We start from the raw sequence: 26171 nt of genomic DNA, 5'->3' as shown, positions 1-26171 counted from the left end.
CAACATCCTCGTAAATCTCCTCTGCACCCTCTCTAGTGCAATTACATCCTTCATGTGGTGACCAGAACTGTGCGCAGTACTCAAGCTGTGGCCTAACTAGTGTTTTATACAGTTCCAGCATAACATCCCTGCTTTTATATTCTATGCCTCGGCCAATAAAGGAAAGCATTCCATATGCCTTCTTAACCATCTTATCTACCTGTCCTGTTACCTTCAGGGATCTGTGGACATGCACTCCAAGGTCCCTCACTTCTTCTACACCTCTCAGTATCCTCCCATTTATTGTGTATTCCCTTGCCTTGTTTGCTCTCCCCAAATGCATTACCTCACACTTGTCCGGACTGAACTCCATTTGCCACTTTTCTGCCCATCTGACCAGTCCATTGATATCTTCCTGCAGTCTACAGCTTTCCTCCTCACTATCAACCACACAACCTATCTTTGTGTCATCCACAAATTTTATTAATCATGCCCCCTATGTTTTAAGTCCAAATCATTAATGTATACCACAAAAAACAAGGGACCTAGTACCGAGCCCTGCAGCACCGCAATGGAAATAGCCTTCCAGTCGCAAAAACACCCGTCGACCATTAACGTTTGCTTCCTGCCACTGAGCCAATTTTGGATCCAATTTGTTACATTCCCTTGGATCCCATGGGCCTTTACTTTTTGACCAATCTGCTATGTGGGACCTTGTCAAAAGCCTTGCTAAAATCCATGTAGACTACATCAATTGCGCTAACCTCATCGATCCTCCTTGTCACCTCCTTGAAAAATTCAATCAAGTTAGTCAGACATGACCTCCCCTTAACAAATCCGTGCTGACTGTCCTTGATTAGTCCGTGCCTTTCTAAGTGACGGTTTATCCTGTCGCTCGGAATTGATTCCAATAATTTGCCCACCACTGAGGTTAGGCTGACCAGCCTGTGATTACTTGGTCTATCCTTCACTCCCTTTTTAAACAACGGTGCAACGTTAGCAGTCCTCCAATCCTCCGGCACTATGCCTGTATCCAGTGAAGTTTGGAAAATGATTCTTAAAGCCTCTGCTATTTCCTCCCTGGTTTCTTTTAACAGCCCGGGATACATTTCATCCGGGCCTGGTGATTTATCCACTTTCAAAGTTGCTAATCCCCTTAATGATTCCTCTCTCACTAGGTTTATCCAATCCAATATTTCACACTCCTCCTCCTTAACTTCAATCCCTGCATCAACCCTCTCCTTTGTGAAGACAGATGCAAAGTATTCATTAAGAACCATTCCCACATCTTCCACCTCCACACATAGTTTACTTTTTTGGTCTCTAATAGGCCCTACTCTTCCCTTGGTTTTCCTCTTGCTCTTAATGTATTTATAAAACATCTTTGGGTTTTCTCTGATTTTACCTGCTAATATTTTTTGATGCCTTCTCTTTGCTTTCCTAATTTCCTTTTTAGCTTCACCCCTGCACTTTGTATACTCCTCTAAGCTTTCTGTAGTATTGAGTTCCCGGTGTCTATGATAAGGCACAAAAAGAAAGCCTATCTTACCCTGAATGCTTCTTGACATCCAGGGGGCTCTAGATTTGACAGCCCCTCCCTTTTTCTTTGTGGGAACATGTTTACCCTGAACCCCTTGAATCACCCCTTTGAATGTCCCCCACTGCTCTGACACTGATTTACCTTCAAGTAGCTGTTTCCAGTTTACTTCTGCTAAATCACTTCTCAGTTTAGTAAAATTGGCCTTTCCCCCATTGAGAACTTTAACTCCTGCTCTGTCTTTGTCCTTTTCCATAACCATGCTAAAACTAATTGTATTATGATCACTACCACCAAAATGCTCTCTCACTGCTACTTCTTTCACCTGCCCCTCTTCATTTCCTAGAACTAAATTCAGAACTGCGCCCCCCCTCCCCTCATTGGGCTTGCTATATACTGGCTAAAAAATTTCTCCTGTATGCAATTTAAGAAATCTGCGTCCTCTATACCATTCACACTGTTTGCATCCCAGTTAATATTAGGGTAGTTGAAATCCCCTATTGTTTTTGCACTTCTCAGAAATTTGCCTACATATTTCCTCTTCTATCTCCCTCTGACTGTTTGTACCTTCAATATCAAACACCTGTGGACAACATCATAATACAGTGACAAATGAAAATTTTCCTGGGTCTGTGCCCAGGTGTATTGGATCGCCTGAGTGTGACAAATATTGTAAAGTCGCAGTGCATGCCTTTAAAGGATCCCACCCGATTTTCCTCCATTTAAAGCAGTTGTGACATTGGCTGTGTCCAGGCGATCCAGTGTGCCTGGGCACGGACACAGGAAAAGCTCCTCTACAAGGTAATCCAAAAGTGCTTGGTGTATTATAATATATAGAGAATATCATATAAATTGGATAACAGAGGCAAGACAGTGTCACATATATATATATAACACAAAAGGTGTTGCAAAGCAGTAATACAGGTGGTAATATTATTTTGAATAGGTTGGTGTCTCCATTAAAACAGTAGACAAAGCAATTTCACGCAAACACATTAAACATTCAGAGGCTAATATTCAAAGACACTAATTTCAAGTTGTGGGGTTGTATTATTGACATTTATGTTTGAAGCTTTGAAAGCAAGTTAGTCACATTGGGTCTCAGTGACCTATAGTTGGTTTATCACCTTTATATGTATTATAATATCTTTTGGTGAAATAAATTTATTGCCAGATTTTCCAAATGGTTGCATGACATGAACATGGGAAAGCACAGAATACAAAAAAAATCTTTGGATGTATCAAGCCTGCTCTTTCCACAGATTGTGTACAGTTTTCTCCATTGTACCATTTAGTTAATCTCCTGAGGGAATGTTCTACATAATTTCTCCCAAACACCTCATTATTCAAGCGTGACCAGTTGATTTGCAATTACAATTCCATGGTCTCAGAAGCACAGGAACCATCATATTCCCTAGAAGATCTGAGTATTTGTTTCCCTCTCTATATATATTGAACTCTACAAACTTCAATCACACACTTAGCCAAACATTTGTCTACTTTCTGGAAAGAATCAAACAATACAGCACTAATCGCTTTTGCTGGAGTCTGTTTTGCATACTGTTCAGTGGGGGGAAAACACATTTCTTCTTGCTTGTGGCTCATTAATTTTTTTTTACTGGTTTTTCATTTAGTTCCGTACTAGCACTCCAATTTAAATAACCTCTTTGTGACTGGCTTAGTTTAACAGCCTACATATAGAATTACAGGCACTAAAGAAAAAGTTGGAAATTTGTTATCAGATATTTTTGGTCTTGGATTGATTGATGTGCAGTTATATTTATTAAGATGTTTTATCTGGCAGCGATAGTGACCACCAGGTAATACCACTTTGTCACTGGTATCAACCTTGACAGTGCCCATGACGCCTGATTGCTGCAAGAGACAGAATACGATCAAAGCGTAGAATTACCCACCAATCCCGATGTTTAATTTCAGGCCAATAACATTAATCAGAAGGTGCTTTTAACTTTCAAGTTTTATTTTAAACAGCTCCTTTCCCACATGGCTGAAGTCCTCTGGGCTAGGATCTTGCCATCCTGAAAAATATATTCTCAGGAGAGAAGAAGAAGAATTGAGAATATTGCAACAAAGTAATTTACCTTGCTGCAGCTCAGCCTTTACTTACTGCTTGGGCAGATTTTTAACCATGTCATTTCCAGCTTCTGTTTAGAAGAGCATAACCGAACAAGGATGGTTTCTGCATTTTAACCTGCTGGCTACTGGGCGCAATGTAAACATGTTACGTGACTGAGAGGCAGCTGACCTTCTAGACTCCAGCAGAATTTCATAATAAACTTTTCCTATAATAGGACAAAATAATATTTTTAAGGTATGTTCAAGGAACCAAATAATGGAGAGAGCTAGGAGTCATACAAAATATAATTCAGGATAACTAAAATGGGATAAGAAGGCAATGGAGAGATGGATGACAGATAGCAGTTACAGGGATTTGTTTTTTTAAGCTAAATGCAAGTAGACAGGTTAGTTGGGTAAAAATATAGTGAATTAGATGTGTTGAGTGAATTCTTCACATTGGTCTTTGGAAATTATGACTGTGGTCAAATTCTAGATCATTTATTTTGGCTCAGAAATCTGCAACAGATCAGTCTTCACAGCACTCTCAAAATGAATAGCTACCAGGTACCTGCTGCATACAGTATGCATCCCAGAATATCAAGACAATGAGTGCAGAAATTGGTGAGACTCTGAGTAATATTTTTAGGAAGTCTGTAAATCCAGGAGCTGAAGAATGGGATGTTTTGATATTCAAAAAAAGAGTGAAACATCAAGCTGGAAAATATAGATCAATTAGCCTAGCATACACAGTAGGGAAAATGCTTTTGGAGCTTTACAAAGGATGCTATCAATATACATAGAATCAAAAAAATTACCGAAGCGAAGGAGGCCATTCGACCCACTGCCTGAACCAGCTCCTCAACTGAAGTTATCTACCTTAATCCTAATTCCCTAACCTTTTCATGTATCCTTTAATATTCTTCCTTTTCAATTATTTATTCAATTCCCTTTTAAAAGACGTTATAGATTCCACCTCAGTTACTTACAGTAAAGCACTTTCATGTTCTAATAACTGTGTGTAGGAAAAAAAAAGTCTTTTAATTTCCACCTTCATTCTTCTAGTGATAAATTCTTCTCGGATCGGTGCTGGGACCACCGTTGTTCACCATTTACATTAACGATTTGGACTTGAGAATCATAAGTACAATTTCAAAATTTGCGGATGACACAAAATTGGGGGTATTGTTAATATGGAAGAAGACTGTGACAAAATACAAGAAGACATTAACAAACCTGCAGAATGGTCATATAAATGGCAAATTAATTTCAATATAGATAAGTGTGAGGTAGCGCATTTTGATAGGAGGCATAACGAGGCCACATACTTCTTGGAAAATAAGTGTCTAAATGGGGTAGAGGAGCAAAGGCACGGGGTACAGAGTCACAAATCATTAAAAGTAGCAACACACTTTCAAAGATTTGTGAATCCATAAAAAATGCTTTGGGGTTCGTTTCTAGAGGAATAGAATTGAATAGCAGAGAAGTTATCTTAAACTTGTATAGAATCTTGGTTAGACCACACTCAGAATACGGTGCACAATTCTGGTCTCCATATTACAAAAGAGGCACTGAAGAAGATGCAAAAAAGATTTACAAGGATGATACGAGAACTGAGAGGTTATAACCTTTAACACTGAACAGGCTGTGCTCTTTTCTCTAGAAAAGAGAAGACCTGAGGGTTGACCTAATAGAGGTCTTTAAATTATGAAGGGATTTGATAGGGTAGATGTAGAGAAAATATTTCCGCTTGTGAGGAATCCAAAACTAGGGATAATTAATATAAGACAGTCACTAATAAATCCAATAAGGAATTCAGGAGAAGCTTCTTTACCCAAAGAGTGGTAAGGATTAGGAACTTGATGAGGCGAATAGCACAGATGCATTTAAGGGGAAGTTAGATAAGTACATGAGGGAGAAAGGAAAAGAAGGTTTTGCTGATAGGGTTAGATGAAGTAAGGTGGGAGGAGGCTCGTGTGGAGCATAAACCAGATGGGCCGAATGGCCAGTTTCTGTGCTGTAATTTCTATGCAATCCTTAGTCTATACTCCATTTTTGCCAATTTGCTAATGTGTAGAAAAAGATCTCCAAACCTTTCCTAACTTTGAAAATTTCTATTAGATTCCCCTTGCTTTATTATTCAAAGTCTCTTCGTTTAAAACACAGAAATCCCATTTACCCTTTTCTACCTGCATTCTCATCTTGGAAGATCCAGTAGAAGATCTTAACTGTTTAGAATATAATTCCTTTCAATTCCGTCCCCCTGCCTTCCTCTCCTCTCCTCTCCTCTCCTCTCCTCTCCACCCCAAGATGTACTACTTCACATTTCTCTCACATCTAAAGATCATAGAGGTCATAAGGAAAAGTCAGCATAGATACCTCTACTGGAAATCTTTGAGGAGCTAACTAAATTAATGGATAGGGATCATGAGTTAAAAAATTTATGTGGAATTTCAGAAATCTTTTAATGAGGTTCCATGTTTGAACTTTTAAAGGAATTAATGATAAGTTAGCAAGCTGAATTGAAAATTGGCTTAGAAATAAGGAACAAAAGGTGACGATAAATGGAAAAACTTTGAGCTGTGGGGTTGGGGGAAGTACTGACTAGTGATGTTCTGCAGGTGACCTTTTCTGAATTCTTTCTGGTCATACTATTAATAAATGACTTAGAGGAGAGCAAAACTTGTGTAATATTATTAAATTTGCTGATGGGGATAAAGACCTGGCAATAAATATAATGGAAATTGATAACAATCAAAGCGATATGGATCAGTTAAACAGATAGGCTAAGGAACAACAGGTGGATTAGAATGTAGATAAAATGTAAGGTTATGCACAATTGCAAATGAAAATTCAAAACACAGGCATGATGCAGACGAGTCCCTAACCTAAGATGAAAACAAAAGGGTTTTGGTGTGACTATTCATTACTCACTGAAAGTTTCTAATCAACGTGAAGGCTAATCAAGCATCAGTAGCCGATTGTAAGTGAAAAATGGCTGCATGCAAAAAAAAATGCATTTCAGTAAGTAGCTGCAGAGTGTCACTATTCACTCCCCAAAAAATTACCACATTTCTGGAAAAAAGATATATGTCTAGGCAAACATATTACTGTTCTAAGCAGAGCCCAAACTACAGACCTCGGTGTACCAAACCACTTACTTTTCAATTCATATTTTTTGGTGAATTTCTGTGCCTTCGAGGTAAAGATGTCAGTGCTGGAGAATGGAACACTCATCCATTTTAGGCAGCCAGGTTCAACATGAATCACTTCTACTCATGCGGCCATGGAAATAGACATTGTTCATTGTTTTTAATTTTCAATTTCTCAACTTGCTCAGCAGGTTGTCAACACAAATAAGTCTGTTGTTATTTTGGTATGAGAGGGCAGAAAGAATAGCTTCAGGAAAAAGGAGAGAAAGAAAGCAAGAGTGAGATTCTTGTTTTACTCAACCCAGTGACGCCCATCACTAATAAAGTCACAAGTTCATCAAGCCAAATCTGAGATGAGTGGGGTGTTAGAACATTTTCACAATAAAAAGAGCAGTTAACAGATATTAACATTGAAATTTAAAGAATTTCAAAACAAAGGAAGGTAAAGAAAGATCTTTGAAAATTGTGAATTGTAAGACAAAACAAAAAGACTGAAGCCTGGGAAATATTTATAAGGAAAGGAGTACATCAGCAATGTAGAGAATAATGAGAGACTTAAATGGAAGAATTGTAGAATGCGTACATTCAAACTTAGGCAAAGTATTCTTGTATAAGCCACAGTTTGTTCCAAATGCATACACTTGGATGAGTTTAAAATTTTAAAAAACGTCCACGTAAACTTTGCAATTAAACATCAGTTAGCCTAACATCAATAGAATCATAGAATGGTTACAGCAGAGGAGGCGGCTATTCGGCCCGTCAAGCCCGTACCGGCTCTCTGCAAGAGCAATCCAGCTAACCCCACTCCCCCGGCCTCTCCCCGCAGCCCTGCAAATTTTTTCCCTTCAAGTACTTTTGAAAGCCACGATTGAATATGCCTGCACCACACCCTCAGGCAGTGCATTCCAGATCATAACCACTCGCTGAGTAAAGAAGTTTTCCCTCACGTCACCTTTGGTTCTTTTGCTAAGCATCTTAAATCTGTGTCCTTTGGTTCTTGACCCTTTCGCCAATGGGAACAGTTTCTCTCTCTCTACTCTGTCTAGACCCCTCACGATTTTGAATACCTCTATCAAATCTCCTCTCAACCTTCTCTGCTCTAAGGAGAACAACCCCAGCTTCTCCATTCTATCCACGTAACTGAAGTCCTTCATCACTGGATCACCGGAACCATTCTATTAAATCTTTTCTGTACCCACTCTAAGGCCATCGCATCCTTCCTCAAGTGCGGTGCCCAGAATTGGACACAATACTCCAGTAGTGGCCAAACCAGCGTTTTATAAAGGTTCAACATAACTTCCTTGCTTTTGTACTCTGTGCCTCTATTAAAAAAGCATACAGGATCCTGGGCTTTATAAACTGCTTTCTCAAACTGTCCTGCCACCTTCAAAGATTTGTGCACATATACCCCAAGGTCTCTCTGTTCCTGCACCCCCCCTTGGAATTGTACGCTTTGGTTTATATTGCCTCTCCTCATTCTTCCTACAAAAATGTATCACTTTGCACTTCTCTGCGTTAAATTTCATCTGCCATGTGTCCGCCTATTCCACCAGCCTGTCTATGTTCTCTTGAAGTCTATCACCATCCTCCTCACTGTTCCAAACACTTCCAAGTTTTGTATCAAGAAGAGCAGCGGTCCTAGTACTGACCCCTGGGGAACACCACTGTGTACCTCCCTCCAGTCCGAAAAACAACCGTTCACCACTACTCTCTGTTTTCTGTCACTTAACCAATTTCTAATCCATGCTGCCACTGTCCCTTTTATTCCATGGGCTTTAACTTTGCTGTCAATCCTATTATGTGGCACTTTATCAAATTCCTATTAGAAGTCCATATACACCACAACAACCGCATATACACTACAGCCACCCTCTCTGTTACCTCATCAAAATACTCAATCAAGTTAGTTAAACACGATTTGCCTTTAACAAATCTGTGCTGGCTTTCCTTAATTAATCCACACTTGTCCAAGTTAATTTGACTATTAATTTTGTCACAGATTATCGTTTTTAAAAGTTTCCCCACCACTGAGGTTAAACTGATTGGCCTGTAGTCGCTGGGTTTATCCTTACACCCTTTTTTGAACAAGGGTGTAATATTTGCTATTCTTGAGTCCTCTGTGGGGAAGTGCTCGAGTTAATTTTACAGGAAATTCCCTGTGACAGAATGAAGATCTGCCCTGTTAAATATCATAAATATATCTATGGAGGAGAAGGGTTGTGGGTGGGTCAGTATTGTGCCCACTTTAAATTATCGGTTTCTTTCTGGGAGCAATCAGATTATTTGGAAGACACATGTTATTAAACAGGACTCTGGTATCTCTGCCTTATAACTATTTAAATTGCATGGCTCTGAAATTCCTTTCTCCTCTAATGTCTTCAATTACGTTTGAGGAAATATGTGTCCAGCTATGTGGAATTGAAGTTCTCTCGTACTATTATTCAACAAGTGAGAGAAGACTCACAGTCCATCCATGTGTTAGAAATAATTAATATTGATCACTGGGCTGTGATTTTCCCATATTTACAATCTGTTTTATTTGCTATTCTACTGGATCTTAAAGGATGTTAAGCTGTAATATCAACATCAACAGGGGGTCCCACATACCAGCCTCACAGCTGCTCTTTGTCCTGAAGGTATGCTAATATAGTTTCTGGGAGACCACCTTGACAACAACAACATCTTGCATTTATATAGTGCCTTTAATGTAGTAAAATGTTCCCAAGGTGCTTCACAGGAGCTTAAGTAGGCATCCTTAGAAGCCTTCTTTGATTGGCAATTTTGTTTAATTGTGTAGGGAACTTTTTGACCAAGGAAAAAGGCTTCTCACTGTACCACAAATGGGCAGAGGTTAATGAAGGGGCTCCATAGGTTATCCGTCTTACGTAAAAATGTTCCATGAGGGATGCAAGTTGCAATAGTTATTGCAGAGAACTGCTTCATTTTTGAGGTGTTTATTGTTTTTTTAGATTGTGAAATGTTATACATTTGTTTAGCCTGAGAGACATGGCCAGTTAGAGAATTGAGGAAAGTACAATGAGATCCCATATCACTTCCAAAGCATACCTTAACAGTACAGATCCCTGGAAAACACCACTTGTCACAAACCGCCAATCAGAGAACATTCCCTTTATCCCTACTCTCCAGGAGATTGACCCAGCACTGCTGAAGGAATGGCAGTATATGTTGGTCAGGGTAGTGTGTGACTTGGATGGGAACTTGAAGATTATGGTGTTCTTAGGACGTTGCTACTATTCTCCTTTTCTGTGGTACATGCCGTTGGAAAGGGAGGAGCTGTCGAAGTAAGTTTGGTGGGATGCTGAGCTGCATCCAGTAGATGGTACAGACTGCAACCAAAGTGCACTGGTGATGGAGGGGCTGGATATTGAATACAGTGGGAAGCTGACCAAACAAACTGCTCTGTTCTGAATGGTGTCAAGCTTCTTGAGTTGTTGGGAAGTATTCCATCATGCTCCTGACCTGAGGCTTGAAGACAGTAGAGAGGCTTTGAAGGGTTAGCAGATGAGCCACTAGTCACCGAGTAACCAGCCTCTGCCCGGCTCTTGCAGCCACAGTGTTGATATGGCTTGTCCATTCGGCTTATGGTCAGTGGTGACCCCCAAGAAGTTGATGGTAGAGGACTCAATGATGCAGATGCCATTGAAATTCAGAGGGAAAAGATTGGATTTTTCTTGTTGGAGATAGCCATTGCCTGGCATTTTTATGGTGCAAATGTTAACTGCCACATGTCAGCTCAAGACCGTATTATGTTGTCCAAGTCCTGCTGTAGTCTGCCATGAACTGATTCATTGTCAGAAGAGTTGTGAATGGAGTTGAACACTGTGGGCGAACAGCCCCGCTCCTGACCTTATGACAGGGGGAAGGTCTTTGAACATCTTTAATTCTCTGAGGATGTACATGAATCTTTGCTTAATTGGATATTCAGAAGGCTTTTGATAAAATTTCAAATGAGAGACTTTTAAATGTGGTCAACACTCAAGGAATTAACATCTTTGCTAACTAGATTGAAAATTGGCTTGACAATAAAAACAGAAGGTAATGATATATGGAAATACTGTCTGCAGGGGGAGTCTGTTGTGGGTTTTTTGTTATCTACATAAATGAAATGGAGGAAAGTACTTTTAGCAATATTATAAAATTTGCTGATAATGTCAAGCTATGTAACCAATTGACTATTGTCAAGGAGACTGGTGGTGTTCAAAGAGATCTAGACTAATTGAATGAATGGGTTAAAGAATGGATTTTAGATTTTAATATGTGAAAATATAAAGTAATGCGCAAAGCAGCAGGAAACATAAAACATGTGTACATAATGAATGGGTCCGTTTGTAAAGGTAGAAAGGAAAAGATTTGGATGTGATTATTCACCATTAGCTGAACGTATCCAGTCGTCGTTACTAACACGGTTAATCAAATATTTGGTGAATTTCAAATGCATGTACAATTCATTGGAAGAAATATTGTGCACAGTTGCAGGTTTCCTTTGATCAAAGGACATCAATGCATTGAATAAAGATCAGAGAAGACTGTCCAGGATGATTCTATGACTTGGGGCTTTAGATCGCAAAGTGAGACTCACAGAATCCAACTTGTTTTCAATGGAGAAAAAAGATGATTAGGCACATGATTCAGGTCTTTGAAATGTTCAGAGACCTGGACAACATATACACAGGCAGGTACCTATATATTAAAAACTTAATAGGAAATAGCCGGCATGGATTTACAAGGGGTAGATTCTGAACGTTAACTGTTACCGATAGTAATAAGTTAATAAGAAACAGCCAATGTGGATTTGCAAGAGGAAGATTCTGTGTGATCTCCTGGACTTCTCTAAGAACATTACAGATCAAGCAGATGATAGAATTTTCCATGATATAATTTATTTGGACTTCGAGAAAGTTTTTGACAAAGTCTCACATGAAAGGCTCTTTATTAAGCAAAAAAACCCAGGAATCTAGAGTAGAACAGGGGACTGGATAAAAAGTTAGTTAAAAAAGTAGGAAATAGAAAGTACTCATGAAAGGCATAATGTCAGACTGGGAAAGAGGGAGGTATTGAGTGGAATCATGTAGGGGTCACTTGGACCCTCTATTGTTTCGAAACTACATGGAAGACCTGATTATTAAAACCAAATGTAAACTTGTCAAATTTGCTGATGACACTAAATAGAAGAAACACAGGATGCATGCTAAGGATTTATAGAAGAATTTAAACCATCTTTGTAATTGTCAAATTACATTTAACACTGGTAAATTATTGCACATTGGTCAAAAATTATGTGTCTTAAATATACAATAGATGACCTAAAAAGGGATCTAATAGAGTGATGGTTGACACATCACTTTCAATGTCAATGTGACAAAGCAATTAAAAAACGTGGTGTGTAATCTCTTAGCTGCTGCTAAGCATATGATCCATCCTTTACCCACTATGGCAACTGTTGTTACATTCCCATGGGTGTCCACGTGCATGCTCCACCAAAATAATGTGAATTTTTCATTAAAAATTCTACCATCTGGGAATTCTTTTTCACACAGAGGGTTGTTGGCTCATGGAATGGTTGAGCCAGAGATAATTGCATCTTATAAGGGAAAACTGGATCAGTATTTGAAGAGGGAGTTACAAGGCTATGGAGAGAGCTCGGGGTACTGGGGTTAGTTTTTGATTGTTCCAGCAAAGAACCAGCACAGACCTGACAGGCCGAATGGCCTCCTTCCGAGCTGTAAATTTCTATGTTTCTCCCCACACTTGCCCCTTCTCAAAGCTCTTGGGTCCTCCTCCCTCTCTTTCTCTCTCCCCCCCGATCACACAATAATCCCTGCAGACAGTTTGCAGTGGTACCTATCACTTACAGCTGAAGTGACAGGAGATAGGACTTTGGGAACAGTGTTGGAGAGGGGCTTGGTCAACACTGATTTAATGCTGGCTATCCATGTCAAATGCTGACACATGGCATGTGCGTTTCAGGCAGATATCTGCGCCTCCACTTCAGACCTGATCTCTGGTTCCATTTCAGTCCATTCCTCATCACTGATTGAAGATAGTGCCCTGCTCTGTTCCAGGCTCACTCTCTGACTTCTCTTAAAGATCTGCTCCCTTTTACTTTTCACTTTAACTTATTTTCTTGCTTAATGCTGAAACACTTTTTATGAATTCTACTATCTCCACTTGGGACTCAACCTAACCCCAATTTACACTTCAGGCCCATTCCCTGCCTCTGCTTTGTGTTCCATTCCTTGGCACTGCTTCACAACCCACTCCTGGTCCTCCAAGTTTAGGCCTGCCCGCCTCAGAACTTGACGCACAGCCTGTCCTCACCTTGGACCAACCTGCACCATACCCACAGCTTGGCTTTAGCCTCAACTCTATGAGCAATGCCAAAGAGGTCTAATATATTGAAAAATCTCATGTCTAGCATGCAATTCCTGTTTGTCACACTTTGTGGATTGGCTCAAAGTAAAACAGCAGCAAACCAGAACCAAAGAGAGAAGCAATGTGCCAATCAAAAGCAAGGTAAATGGCTAGAAAACTGCCAATAAGAAACTTCTAAGGACTTCCGAAAACAACCAATTCTGAATGACAGTCAGGAGAACCTACCAATAAAGAAACAATGGATTTTGTTAAATATGACACTGTTTGATGTGGCTGCTTGAATGATGTATCATTTTATTTACAATGAACGCAGGTTTCATTTTTATACTCACCACACATGAACTTTCCTGGTTCAGCTCATCATCTGGGTTTACATCCACCCTGTTGCACAAAGAAAATGAAGAGAATCAGTGAAGGGTCACTCTGATCTATGGCCTCTATATCAACCTGCCAGTGACTTCATTACAGCATCCCATAATCCTGACCACAGCTACTGAAGATTCCAAATTCTTCAGTGGTTTTGTTACTAATTTTACACAGTGAAGTACTTGGCCTAAATTTACTTGCAGAGTATTGAATTCATAGGAGCTTAGGAACAGGAGTAGGCCATTCAATCCCTGGAGCCTGTTCCGCCATTCAAGTAGATCATGGCTGATTACTTCAGCGCTGGACCTTGCTGTGTGCAAATTGGCTGCTGCATTTCCAACATTACAACAGTGACTACACTTTAAAAAAAAAAGTACTTCAATGGCTGTAAATCACTTTGGGACGTCCCGAGGTTATGAAAGACGCTATATAAATGCAAATTCTTTCTTTCTTTAAGCAATCAGTGTTATTTTACTTTGCCTTCACAACGGAATGTGCGCACTCCTGAGAGTTTCTACAGCAGTTAAGACAATTTCTCTTCCGCTGCCATTGGGTGTTTTTCCTAAGTGAATAAATCAGAACTACTATTAGTAAATTAGCTTGGAAGATGTCAACTTTTTCTCTGACGAGACACATTTGCAGGTTGCTGAAGAATTTAATTAAGGGCCACAGCGTGTTTACTGATTGAAAAGCTGCTGACACTGTAGGTATGAGGAGTTGCTGAAAAGAAAAGGTGTTATCAGCATTTCTGCTGGAATTTTATATCCAGATGCTGCATCAGCAACTGAGCAGTGCAAAAGTGACGGCCACAAGCCAAAGCATACACTCGTTCTCATTGAGTACACTTTCCCTACTTTGTGTAAACTGCAGATCAGGTGTGAAACTACCTTCAGTTCCACGTTCAAACAACTAATAATTCTGCAGTCGCCCCTCACACAGAGAGAGGAATCTCAGAATGCTTCAGAGGGCAGTAAGCAAAGAGTGGGCATTAAACAGGGGAGAAAAGAAAGATATTGAGGTGGTGAAAGCACTGTCGAGGTGAAGAGTCTTTAGGAGGCTTTTGAAACAAAAAAACGGAAGGTAACATGGTGTTGAGAAAGGGAGTTTGAGAGGGCAAGGATACAGTAACTGAAGGAGTGGTTGCAAATGGTGAGGTGGAAGGAGTAATATAGTGCCAAGGGAATGAAGGGCATGCAAGGGCACACAGCTGAAGGAAATCACTGAAGTAGGATGGGGGTAGGCCTTGGAGAGATCCGAAGGTGAAAACAAGGATCTTGGGGGTGATTTTAAACCCCAAGAACGGGTGGGTTGGGGACAGGTGGGAGTTGAAAATAGTTGTTTTTTTGGGTCGTAACCACAAAATCTTTGGACATAGCATTCCCAGTGGGAAGCCTGTACTTTTACGCGCAGACGTTAAACCCAGAAATAAAGCTGGGTTGCGGTCGCGACCCAAAAAACAATTATTCTCAACTCCCACCTGCCCCCAACCCATTTGTTCTTGGGGTTTAAAATCACCCCGCTTAAGTCAGTTCTCTGGGGCCTGGGGAAGGTTGTGGAGCTTGGTAAAGAAAGTGGTGATAGGGCAATGTACGGCGTACGGGAATGCTCTCCATGCCCAAGGGTGCACCATGTGCCTGAAATGAGAGCTCCTTTCCCTCTGTGCACCACGTGTGTGTTACTGATCCAGCACTGTTATTGATAACACAGGAGGGGGGTGGGGGGGGGGGGGGTGGTGATTTTCAATTGCCAGCCACCCATTTCTCACCTGGAAAATGGGTGGCCGGCAATTGAAAATCAGGGGAGAACCTCAGCTGCCTCATTGATGCCAAAGGCATGCCTGATGAAATTTTCAGGCGGGTCTGGAAATGGGTGAGCAGCCTGCCCGACGGGAGACAGTTTAAATATGCCTGTCAGGGTCCTTCGCTGGTTGTATGACCCCGATTGCAATTTACAGGTGCTAATCGGTGGAATGTGTGCTGTGTAAGCTCCGGCCAATTGCACCAGGTGTTGAGCTTCCTAACCAGCAGTCCTTAAAGGTCACTCAAAAAATGGCCCAGGAAGCTTTCAACTTTTTTCGGTGGGCCCAGGAGAAGCTCCTTCCCCCCAACGCCATGGATCACCTCAGATCCCTCCAACTCGACCCGCCAGCAGGTCGCATGTTAATGAGGCCCGGGCCTCATGCCAGCGTGAATGTTGCTACTTGAAAATCACTCCCTAGGTGTGCAATGACGAGAGTACCCCATTTACAACTTGGTCTGAGTCTACCTTCACTACTCTTGGTATCCTGTAAGATGTTATTTTGGTAACACTTTTGGCCTCAGTCCTCCTCAGGCGTTGCGTGAATCAGCTTTGGGAGGTAGCTCGGCAAATATATGCAGCTGGTTTCATACTCAGCAACTATCCAATTCCGCAGTGACAGCAGAGATTTTATAGCTTTCTCGCTCTTTGAAAGCTCCCTAATTAATTGATGGAATGGGGACTGATTATTCAAGCAGTGGGCAAAAAATATGTATATTAACTGCTTTGGTAGAGATTGGCTATGAGTAGAAAAGCTAAATAAGATGTGTATATATAAGGCAGGACCACATTTGCAAACCTTAGTTTCCTGACTAGAATCATTACAATTAGCTAGTTTCCCCAGTGGTGGTGATCAGAGTGGGTACTGAAGAAACTCAGCCCCCTTCTCTCCCCACACTGATTATCTCCACCTGCAAATATCTCACTCATGAAACTGTGACCTTTAACCCTCTGGAGATTTGTGCAAAAGTGTCAGTAAATCAGATGGTTGGGCAGTCTGGTGGTGCATCACATTGGTGCTGCACTGCCTAGTGTTAATAAAAAATGTAATTTCCAACCAACGTTAGTCAATGAACAAAAGTACAGCCCATTTGAGTGCCTAACGGTTCTTCAAAGAGCAGCATCAATAATCTTATTAGAGCAGATTGCCTAATGCTATATTAACAGGCAATTTGACACCAACTTAACAAAAGAGGAAAAGTAACAAAAAAATGTTGGTTAAATTTATTCCCCCCAATATATTTTTAGACTGTGGGCCCCATTTCTCCTCTTTATTTGTGTGCAAAAAGAGGGTGTTGTATGTCTTACTACACACAGGGACATAGGAATAGGAGTACGCCATTCAACCCCTTGAGCCTGCTCTGCCATGCAATTAGATCATGGCTGATCTGTACCTTAACTCCATGTACCCACTACAGCTCCATATCGCTTGATACCCTCCCCTAACAAAAATATATCGCTCTCAGTCTCCCATGCACCAATTATTACAGCCTGTAGGGGGACAGCATTCCCGATTTCTACTACTGTTAGTACTATACTCATAAGGAATTGAACTATTTTTCCAAAGCAGTGGAATAGAAGTCAGAAGAAGTCATACTAAAACTTTACAGGTCTCTGGTCAGACTACACCTTGAGCACTGTGTCCAGTCTGGTCATTAAGACACAAGCCCTGGAAACTAGGGAAGAGCCACTAGACTGATCAGTAGCACGAGAGGGCTTAATTATGAGAAAAAAAACATAAGAATCTTGGCTTTTCATCCTTAAGTGATGCAGAGTGAATCTCATTTATATATATATATATACACATACATACATACATACATACATACACAGTATAGAAAAGGTAAATCAGGAACACAACTTTAAGTTAAGCCACCACAGTACGACAACAGAGCCACAGGTTCAAGCTGACAAATGGCAAATTCGGAACTGATGTTCAGAAATTCTCCTTCACACAAATAGTGATCAACATGCCAATTGGATTTCTGGGTAGGGTAAGGTTGGGGAGGGAGGAGGTAGAAAGCAAGAAATTAGTCAAAAAACTACTGGATGCTATGATGAGTGGACCAAAGGGGCAGATTTTTCTCTTACAGCATTTGGGTGTAAAGACTTGTCTGGGGGCAGTGCATGGAGGAAAATCAGATGGGAGGATTGAAGGTGCACAATGGTGCCCATCCTATTGTGGGTTCCAATCCTCCCTGCTTGATTTTCCTCTACTTGCTGCATCCCGGAGATTCTTTACATCCAAGTGTAAGATAAAAATCTGCCTTGGATGCTTTCTGGAGGGAAGAGCGTAGATGGGCCGAATGGCCTTTTTCATCCACGTCTTGTGACCTTGTGAATGACACTGGTACCAGGTAGTGATGAGGCTATTCTTTCTGAACATTGGATTCCACTTTGCTATCTCTTTGGTCCACCCTTTAGGTACTGCATACTTTTTGTGGTTCCTGAAGCAGGACTGGAAGTCTTTTTTTAAAATTCGTTCATGGGATGTCGGCTTCGCTGGCAAGGCCAGCATTTATTGCCCATCCCTAATTGTCCTCGAGAAGGTGGTGATGAGCCGCCTTCTTGAACCGCTGCAGTCTGTGTGGTGAAGGTTCTCCCACAGTTCTGTTAGGTAGGGAGTTCCAGGATTTTGACCCAGCGACAATGAAGGAAAGGCGATATATTTCCAAGTCGGGATGGCGTGTGACTTGGAGGGGAACGTGCAGGTGGTGTTGTTCCCTTGTGCCTGCTGCACTTGTCCTTCTAGGTGGTAGAGGTCGCAGGTTTGGGAGGTGCTGTCGAAGAAGCCTTGGCGAGTTGCTGCAGTGCATCCTGTGGATGGTACATACTGCAGCCACTGTGCGCCGGTGGTGAAGGGAGTGAATGTTTAGGGTGGTGGTTGGGGTACCAATCAAGCAGGCTACTTTGTCCTGGATGGTGTCGAGCTTCTTGTGTTGGTGGAGCTGTACTCATCCAGGCAAGTGGAGAGTATTCCATCACACTTCTGACCTTGTGCCTTGTAGATGGTGGAAAGGCTTTGGGGAGTCAGGAGGTGAGTCACTGGCCACAGAATACCCAGCATCTGACCTGCTCTTGTAGCCACAGTATTTATGTGGCTGGTCCAGTTAAGTTTCTGGTCAATGGTGGCCCCAGGATGTTGATGGTGGGGGATTTGGCAATGGCAATACCGTTGAATGTCAAGGGGAGGTGGTTAGACTCTCTCTTGTTGGAGATGGTCATTGCCTGGCACTTGTCTGGCTTGAATGTTACTTGCCACTTATGAGCCCAAGTCTGGATGTTGTCCAGGTCTTGCTGCAAGTGGGCACTGACTGTTTCATTATCTGAGGGGTTGCAAATGGAACTGAACACTTGCAATCATCAGCGAACATCCCCGACCAAGGCTGTAATGAGGTCTGGAACCGAGTGGTCCTGGCAGAACCCAAACTGAGCATCGGTGAGCAGGTTATTGGTGAGTAACTGCCACTTGATAGCATGTTGACGACACCTTCCATCACTTTGCTGATGATTGAGAGTAGACTGATGGGGCATTAATTGGCCGGATTGGATTTGTCCTGCTTTTTGTGGACAGGACATACCTGGGCAATTTTCCACATTGTCGGGTAGATGCCAGTGTTGTAGCTGTACTGGCACAGTTTGGCTAGAGGCGCGGTTAGTTCTGGAGAACAAGGCTTCAGCACTACAGCCGGGATGTTTTCGGGGCCCATAGCCCTTATTGTATCCAATGCACTCAGCCGTTTCTTGATGTCACGTGGAGTGAATCGAATTGGCTGAAGACTGGCTTCTGTGATGGTGGGGATATTGGGAGGAGGCAGAGAAGGATCATCCACTCGGCACTTGTGGCTGAAGATGGTTGCAAACACTTTAGCCTTGTCTTTTGCACTCACGTGCTGGACTCCACCATCGAGGATCAGGATGTTCACAAAGCCTCCCCCTCCATTAGTTGTTTAATTGTCCACTGCCATTCACGACTGGATGTGGCAGAACTGCAGAGCTTTGATCTGATCTGTTGGTTGTGGAATTGCTTAGCTCTGTCTATGCACGTTGCTTCCATTGTTTAGCATGCATGTAGTCCTGTGTTGTAGCTTCACCAGGTTGGCACCTCATTTTTAGGTATGCCTGGTGCTGTGCTCACTTGTGTCACCAAGTGAAAGAGATTGACGTGCCATTATGTCCCCATCACCTGTCAGATACTATCCATTCTCTCGAGCCTAACAGCAGATTTCTTTTTGACTCTGCTTTCCATTTAACATCAAAATATTTAAACTATTTCAAATCAAAATCTCTCTCTTCCTCCCAGTTTATTACTTTGCCAAAAGAGACCACACACCTGATGTAATGTTATAATAGAGGGGGCATTGGGCAGTGAAAGGGCCAAATTTAAATTGGATAATACAAGTTTTCTTTGGCCTGTGGTGTACTATATCAATGGAGTTGCTATAGAGATCTAGAATTTAACTGGAAACAGAAATTTGTCTAGACTTAGAAAACTTGATTGATGTAATGACATTCTAGTGTTCATTAATTTTCAACATATATTTGTAAAAGTAACATTTGTTTCTGAGTTAACTTGTGACCTCCTTGTTTGCTTGATATAGTACTACGTTACATTTACCTGCCAAATCATTGGAGATCCAGTGATGTGCTTTATTGCTATTCGTACTTACAAAATACTTTCTATCACATCTATTAAATAAATAATACATACCAAAAGGGACAGAACTTTCATTTAACTATTGAAGGTAACAACCTGGGCTTTGTTTTAGCAAGTACAGGAGAGTCTAAATACAACTGGCAACCCTCCAAGGGATAACCAGCAAGCAGGGATGCAAAATTTTCTTTCCCAAAAGTTCCCTGTAATCCGTCCATTTATCTTGTAAAATATTCACTCGAAAGGGGTAAAGATACATTCACACTGGATGGCATGTCATCAAGCACAGTAGAGTATAGATAAAAAGCTTCTGTTAAGAGCTTTCTCGGTGGGAGCAGGGCTCTTGTTAAGATCAGGAATGGGAGATGTGGCAACCTGTACAATGGAATTCTTTGCTTAGAGAAGGCTGAGTAGATCATATTTGCTTTTATTATCTGCCAGGTCACACTGTACTATTTCAGGGCATGATAGTTGCAACATTTGACAAGTCAATATCAGTCTAAAATTAGTGTTCTCACCAATTTAACCCCAACATCATCCCTTAATAATCCTTTCACACATACTGGGTTCAACAACCCTAATAACTACCACCCACACCTAAATAAACCAGGCCCAATAATTCCCTCACACACATTAAATAAACCAGTTCCTGAATAAAATAGCTCTGATAATTCCATCACATCCTGAACAAACAGGCTCTGATAATCCCTCACATATATTGAATAAAACAATTCTGCTAATCTCTTCACATACTCTGAATAAACCAGTCCAGATAATTCCTTTGCACATTCGGAATAAACGAGCCCAGATAATCCACTCATACGCACTGAATAAACAAAACCCGATAATCCCTTTACATACACAGAATAAACCAGCCCAGATAATTCACTCACTCACACTGAATATACCAGGCCAGATAATGTCCTCACACAGACTAAATAAGGTAGGCCCAGATATTCCCCTCACATACAATGAATAACACAGCCCTGATAATCCCTTCACAAAATAAATCAACCTTGAGAATCCCTCGAGACTCCCTTCATCCCTTTACACATTGTGATCACCATGGGATTAGGGTGGAAACCTGATGAAGGCGAAGATATTTTTTTTAAACAGTTGAAGAAAATAAAGCACAAAAATGAATGAAAAAAACTTCATTTGACACGATTATGAATTATTATGGAGCATATTAATAGTGGTGAGAATGTGGAACTCACTCCCCTATGGAGGTGACTTTGAAAAGTGGAGTGTGGAAAATTCATGGGGAGAGGAAAGTGGGAACAAAGGTTACCTGGTTTTATCGGATGATTGGTTCACTCTCCACTTTTCAAAGTCACTCCATAGTGCTTGAAGCAGATAGCACTGACACATTTAAGGGGAGGTTTGATACATACACGAGGGAGAAGCGAATATAGGAGCAGGGCGGGAAGAGGTAATTAGAGTAGGAGGAGGCTCATTGTAAGTATAAACACCAGCATGGACCAGTTGGGCTGAATGACCTGTTTCTGTGTTGTAGATTCTATAAAACCATTAAGAATGCATTTTTATCCCCATTAATTTTTTTTTATCTGTAGGAAGCAGCATTTGCATTGTAACAGGATATATATATATATATCTATCTTGTGCTGCTTTCATCATTCTTATGTTTAGGAACTTTTGGCATTATCTGAGAAATAATTTTTTTTTGGGAGAATCTTCACCACACGGACTGCAGCGGTTCAAGAAGGCGGCTCACCACCACCTTCTCAAGGGCAATTAGGGATGGGCAATAAATGCTGGCCTAGTCAGCGACGCCCACATCCCATGAACGAATAAAAAAAAATCAGGAAATAATGAAAGAGGACCATTGACTGCTAGTGCCTCTTTTTGAATAGGTCATGTCTCCAAAGTGGGAAGTTTTTTTTCAGGCAGTCTCAGTTCCTTAACAGCTGATTGTAGCGTGATTCAAAAACTTGACTGAAAATTTGCCACTTTGATCAACAATTATGCTTAAGAAAAACAGCACAAACTGTTGCAATGCTTTTATTTTCGAGTTTTGATTCAGGTTTAGCAATTTGACAAGTAGGATTTGATCAGACATCACACGATTGTATCCCTGATCATTTAATTGTACGCCTGCATATTTGCTAACTTGATAAAGTATTTGACATGACAAAAGCCCTTCACATAATTTCAAAACAATCATTCAGTTGCCCATAATGCTGCATGTGTCATCTCAGCAGCCTATCATAATTGGCCAACTTGAAATATTTTTCTGTTCAGTTATTTAGTTGCACATGGAGATACGTGCAACACTTATTAGCACTTCCCTCCCTTGTGATCTCGATCACTGAGAAGGACAAGAGCAGCGATGTGGCGGTAACACCATCACCTCCAACTTCCCCGCCAAGTCACACACCATCCTGACTTGGACGTATGTCGGCGCTCCTTCAACGTCGCTGAGTCAACATCCTACCTAACATCGTTATGGGAGCACCATCACCGCAAGGACTGCACTGCTTCAAGGAAAAGGCTCACCACCACCTTCTCAGGGCAATTAGGGATAGGCAATAAAATGTGGCCCTGACAGCACTGCCCACTTTCCGAGAACAAATATATTAAAAATTCAGTATTTTAGTTGATCATTCCTTAACTGTTTCTAACTTTTTAGGCTAATTGGTTGCAGATCTTCATATGTATCCTTAAAAGTGAAAATGGACTCATCTGCATTGTTACGTAATCCCAGTGTAGTCAAGAAAGAAAGCAAGATGATCTGTAGCTTTTTCCACTGTAACCCAACATGGTATGAACAAACACTACATTTACTGCTGCCTCTCTCACTCTCCTTGTTCCTGTATTTTATGTTATAAAAGTACTGGTTGCTCTCCTAGGTGTCAGCTTGGCTCAGTTAGTAGTATTCTCACCTCTGAGGCAGGTGGTTGTGGGTTCAAGCTCCACTCCACGATTTGAGCACATAATCTAAACTGAAACTCAAGTGCAGTACTGAGGAAGTGTTGCATTAGCAGAGATGCCATCCTTTGGATGAGATGTTCAGGTGGATGTTAAAGATTTCATGGCACTATTCCAAGAGGAGGAGGAAGTTCTCAGTGTCCTCACCAGCATTCTTCCCCCAATCACTCAGTTCATTGATATTTATCGGATTTTGCTGTGTGCAAATTGGGTGCTGCATTGACTACACCTCAAAAATGATTTGTGGGAAGTGTTTTGAGATGTTTAAGGTGCAAGTGCAAGTCTTTCCTTCTCGGTCAGCTGAAAGAGTCCACAGTGAAGTGAATTCAGGCAGTCTCAGTTCAGTTTAGGTCATGGTGGTCATAAACAAAATAAACTGCATATTGTTGTGGTGAAGGGGGAGGACTTTTCTACACCTAACCCATGCTGGACCTGATCTGGGAGAGTTTAATGGGATGATAGGTACTAGAAATGTAAAAATGATTCATTCTGCAACACCGATGAGCAAAAAAATCATCATAAGAGAAACATTACAGAGGTAGAGCTTAATTCTCCCCGCAGCAACATCATTAACTATTCCCAGGTTCCCTCTGACCAGCAGTTTTGAAGCTTAAATACAGCAACTAAGGAAGATATATAAAGATATATGCTGGTAAGTGCATTGATATCTTTCTATAACATTTAGGATTAGGTGGCAATTCAGATAAATATAGTTCTTTGATAAGTAAAACAGGGAAATGAAAACTTAATTTAGCAACAACATGGTTGCATTCTTTTAGTAGCGTAATGATTCTCTTTCAAAATCTCATCCTGAGGTGCTACAGTTCTAACAAGAGAGAAGCAGATTGGAAAGGAGAAAGAGGCTGACAATCAGATTATAGGCATAGGATAGTGCCAATGTATACAAAAATGCAGGAAAATTAAGCAGAAGGATTCAGAGTCACTCCTTTGTATGCTGGTAATGTCATCTTGTCTTTTCATGCTGATCCAGAGGACAGATGTGGCACATATGACAATGTCTACAAAGTTGGTGTCTGCCTTTTAAATCTAAGGAATATTAAACTGGTGGGAGGGGAATTTATTGATTGGTGTCTGTTCACATTTATTAAACAATTCAACATCATTCAAGTAGAACACACAGGAACTTGATGCAAATATATTAATTAGTGCACTAAAAACAGTGCACAGAAGAACGTCAGACCCTGAGAAATACAGACACACACCAGACAGGCAGAGATACCAAGAAAAAGACATGCACACAAACACACAGAAAAATGAACAGAGACCAATGGAGTGGCAATCGGAGAGATGGGAGAAAGAGAAGTAGAAAGAGAGCATGAGCATGAACTGGAATATATTGTGATTATAGTCCATATTCATTTTGGAAATCTGGTGCTTGTACTATACACATTTAAGCTTTCTAAAGGACTGTCACAAGTATGTGTTGTGATCTAACAAACAAGAGTTATGTTGCAATTATAGCTACAAATTCAATGTGAATAATGTGTGCAGTGTTTTGCCTAATTTTAATCTTGATTCAATATATTTATTTTGTTTTGCTTTAGTCAATTGATAAATTGGAATTGGGCAGTGTAGGTCATTATGAAACACTGAAACCTTAACAAGGTGTATATTTTTAACTGAATAATTCATGATTAATTGAATGTAGGCACGATGTCTGAAGCTGTGTTCTACATTAGTCATCAGAACTGCACCTTTGTTCTTTAATGCTCAATTAAATTTTCAATCCTTTAGAAGAAATTGCTTTCTCTTCAGCACCGGAACTTAACAACCTCTTACATTTTGAAGGAAATTTATGAAATGTGAAGCTGGCTCTTAAAATAACATCACAAATACAATGCTACTTTTGTCCTGTTGTATTAAAGGCCTTTTTGCGTGAAAGCATTCAAAAGCGACTTGACCTCTACTGACTGGCCTCACATCCAGTTTTCACAAAAGTCACAAAGCTCTGATGTAGTATTATTCTTTAACCAGGTAATAGGTTTCAAAGTTAGTGGTACGAGACACTATTACATAAACAGTCAGGCACTATAAAATAGGTTTCCTTGTACAGTCAGCTGACGATGGAGCAGATTCAACACAACAACTTGCACTTATATAGCACCTTCAACACAAGAAAACATCCCAAGGTACATCACAGAGCTTAATCAGACAAAAATTGACACCGAGCCAAAGGAGGAGATAATAGGACTGGTGACCCAAAGCTTGGTTAAAGAGGTAATAAAGAGCTTTGGGTGATAGCCATTTATGTGACTGCAGAGAGCAGCGGGGTAGTCTTATCTGTTCTACTCTCTGAAGTTCTCAATGCCAGTGAAGAACAGGTTTCAATGCATCATTTTGTTCAATCCGTCTATTATAGAAATTTATAGGAAATTAACTGTTAAGTAACAGAATTCGTATGCCATGATCAACCGTTTAACTGTTCCCTGGTCTGGAATTGAATTAGTCATCAGAATATCCATCTTCTTGTATACATCATGCTCTGGGATTTGGTGTTAATTCAAAGATTTATCCAGGATTTACAATTAAAAGAAACGTCAGATTAAGCAGAAAAACACTCAGAGTTTTAAGAATTCAGATTCAATGTCTTCAGTCAATATATTTCAAGACCCTGGTGTCTTTGTGTAAACTGGGCAACTTCGACCAATGCTGCCACTATTAGAATATTTTTAGAATTATAAAACTTTAAGCACAGGAGGAGGCAATTTTGCCCATGCCACTGCTTGCTCTACACATGGAGCCATCTACTTCACTTCCACAGTCCTGCACATACCCTGCACCTTTAATATGGAACCTTGGTAGCAGGGCAGGAGTGGGACAAGAAACCACTGTAGGATATATACTAGCCATGTTGGAACAGATAGAAGTGGAAGAGATTCGTTGGATTTAGTCCTGCTAAGAGATTGAAAAGGACAAGGAGGGATATCTTGTCAGTCACAAAGGATGTCATATGTAACATAAACATATTACAGCCAGGGCTTTCTGCTGTATTAGAATCTCAGTGCATCTTCGGCGGGGATGGGAAGATCACCTGCCACAAGGAAATGCCCCCGACTTTGGACAATTTTATGGGGGCAAGTTCTGCATTCTCCACCAGGCAGTCTGCAGGGACTGGCAGAGAAAGGCCGTAGCAGGCCAGAGAGGCCTGTTGCAGTGTAGTGTTGCCACAGCCTCTGTGATGCCTGATAAAACTTAAAAAGAAATGTAAGATTTTCAAAAGAGGCGCCTTAGTATATGCAGTTGATCA

The 26171-nt window shown here is 40.9% G+C and overlaps 1 protein-coding gene across 1 annotated transcript in view; it reads right to left on the bottom strand.

The window, feature by feature from the left end:
- Positions 1 to 26171, bottom strand: part of LOC137331314 (sodium/hydrogen exchanger 9-like) — a 313260-nt gene that overhangs the window by 70871 nt on the left and 216218 nt on the right. The window contains exon 13 of the mRNA XM_067995036.1: positions 13470 to 13518. Within this exon, the coding sequence (XP_067851137.1) occupies positions 13470 to 13518 (49 nt within the window). The remainder of the gene's footprint in view (positions 1 to 13469; positions 13519 to 26171) is intronic.

This window comes from Heptranchias perlo, chromosome 13, assembly GCF_035084215.1.
Source record: "Heptranchias perlo isolate sHepPer1 chromosome 13, sHepPer1.hap1, whole genome shotgun sequence".
Classification (NCBI taxonomy): domain Eukaryota; kingdom Metazoa; phylum Chordata; class Chondrichthyes; order Hexanchiformes; family Hexanchidae; genus Heptranchias; species Heptranchias perlo.
The sequence above is the reverse complement of the archived record's forward strand: the minus strand, read 5'-3'. Positions and strand labels throughout refer to the sequence as shown.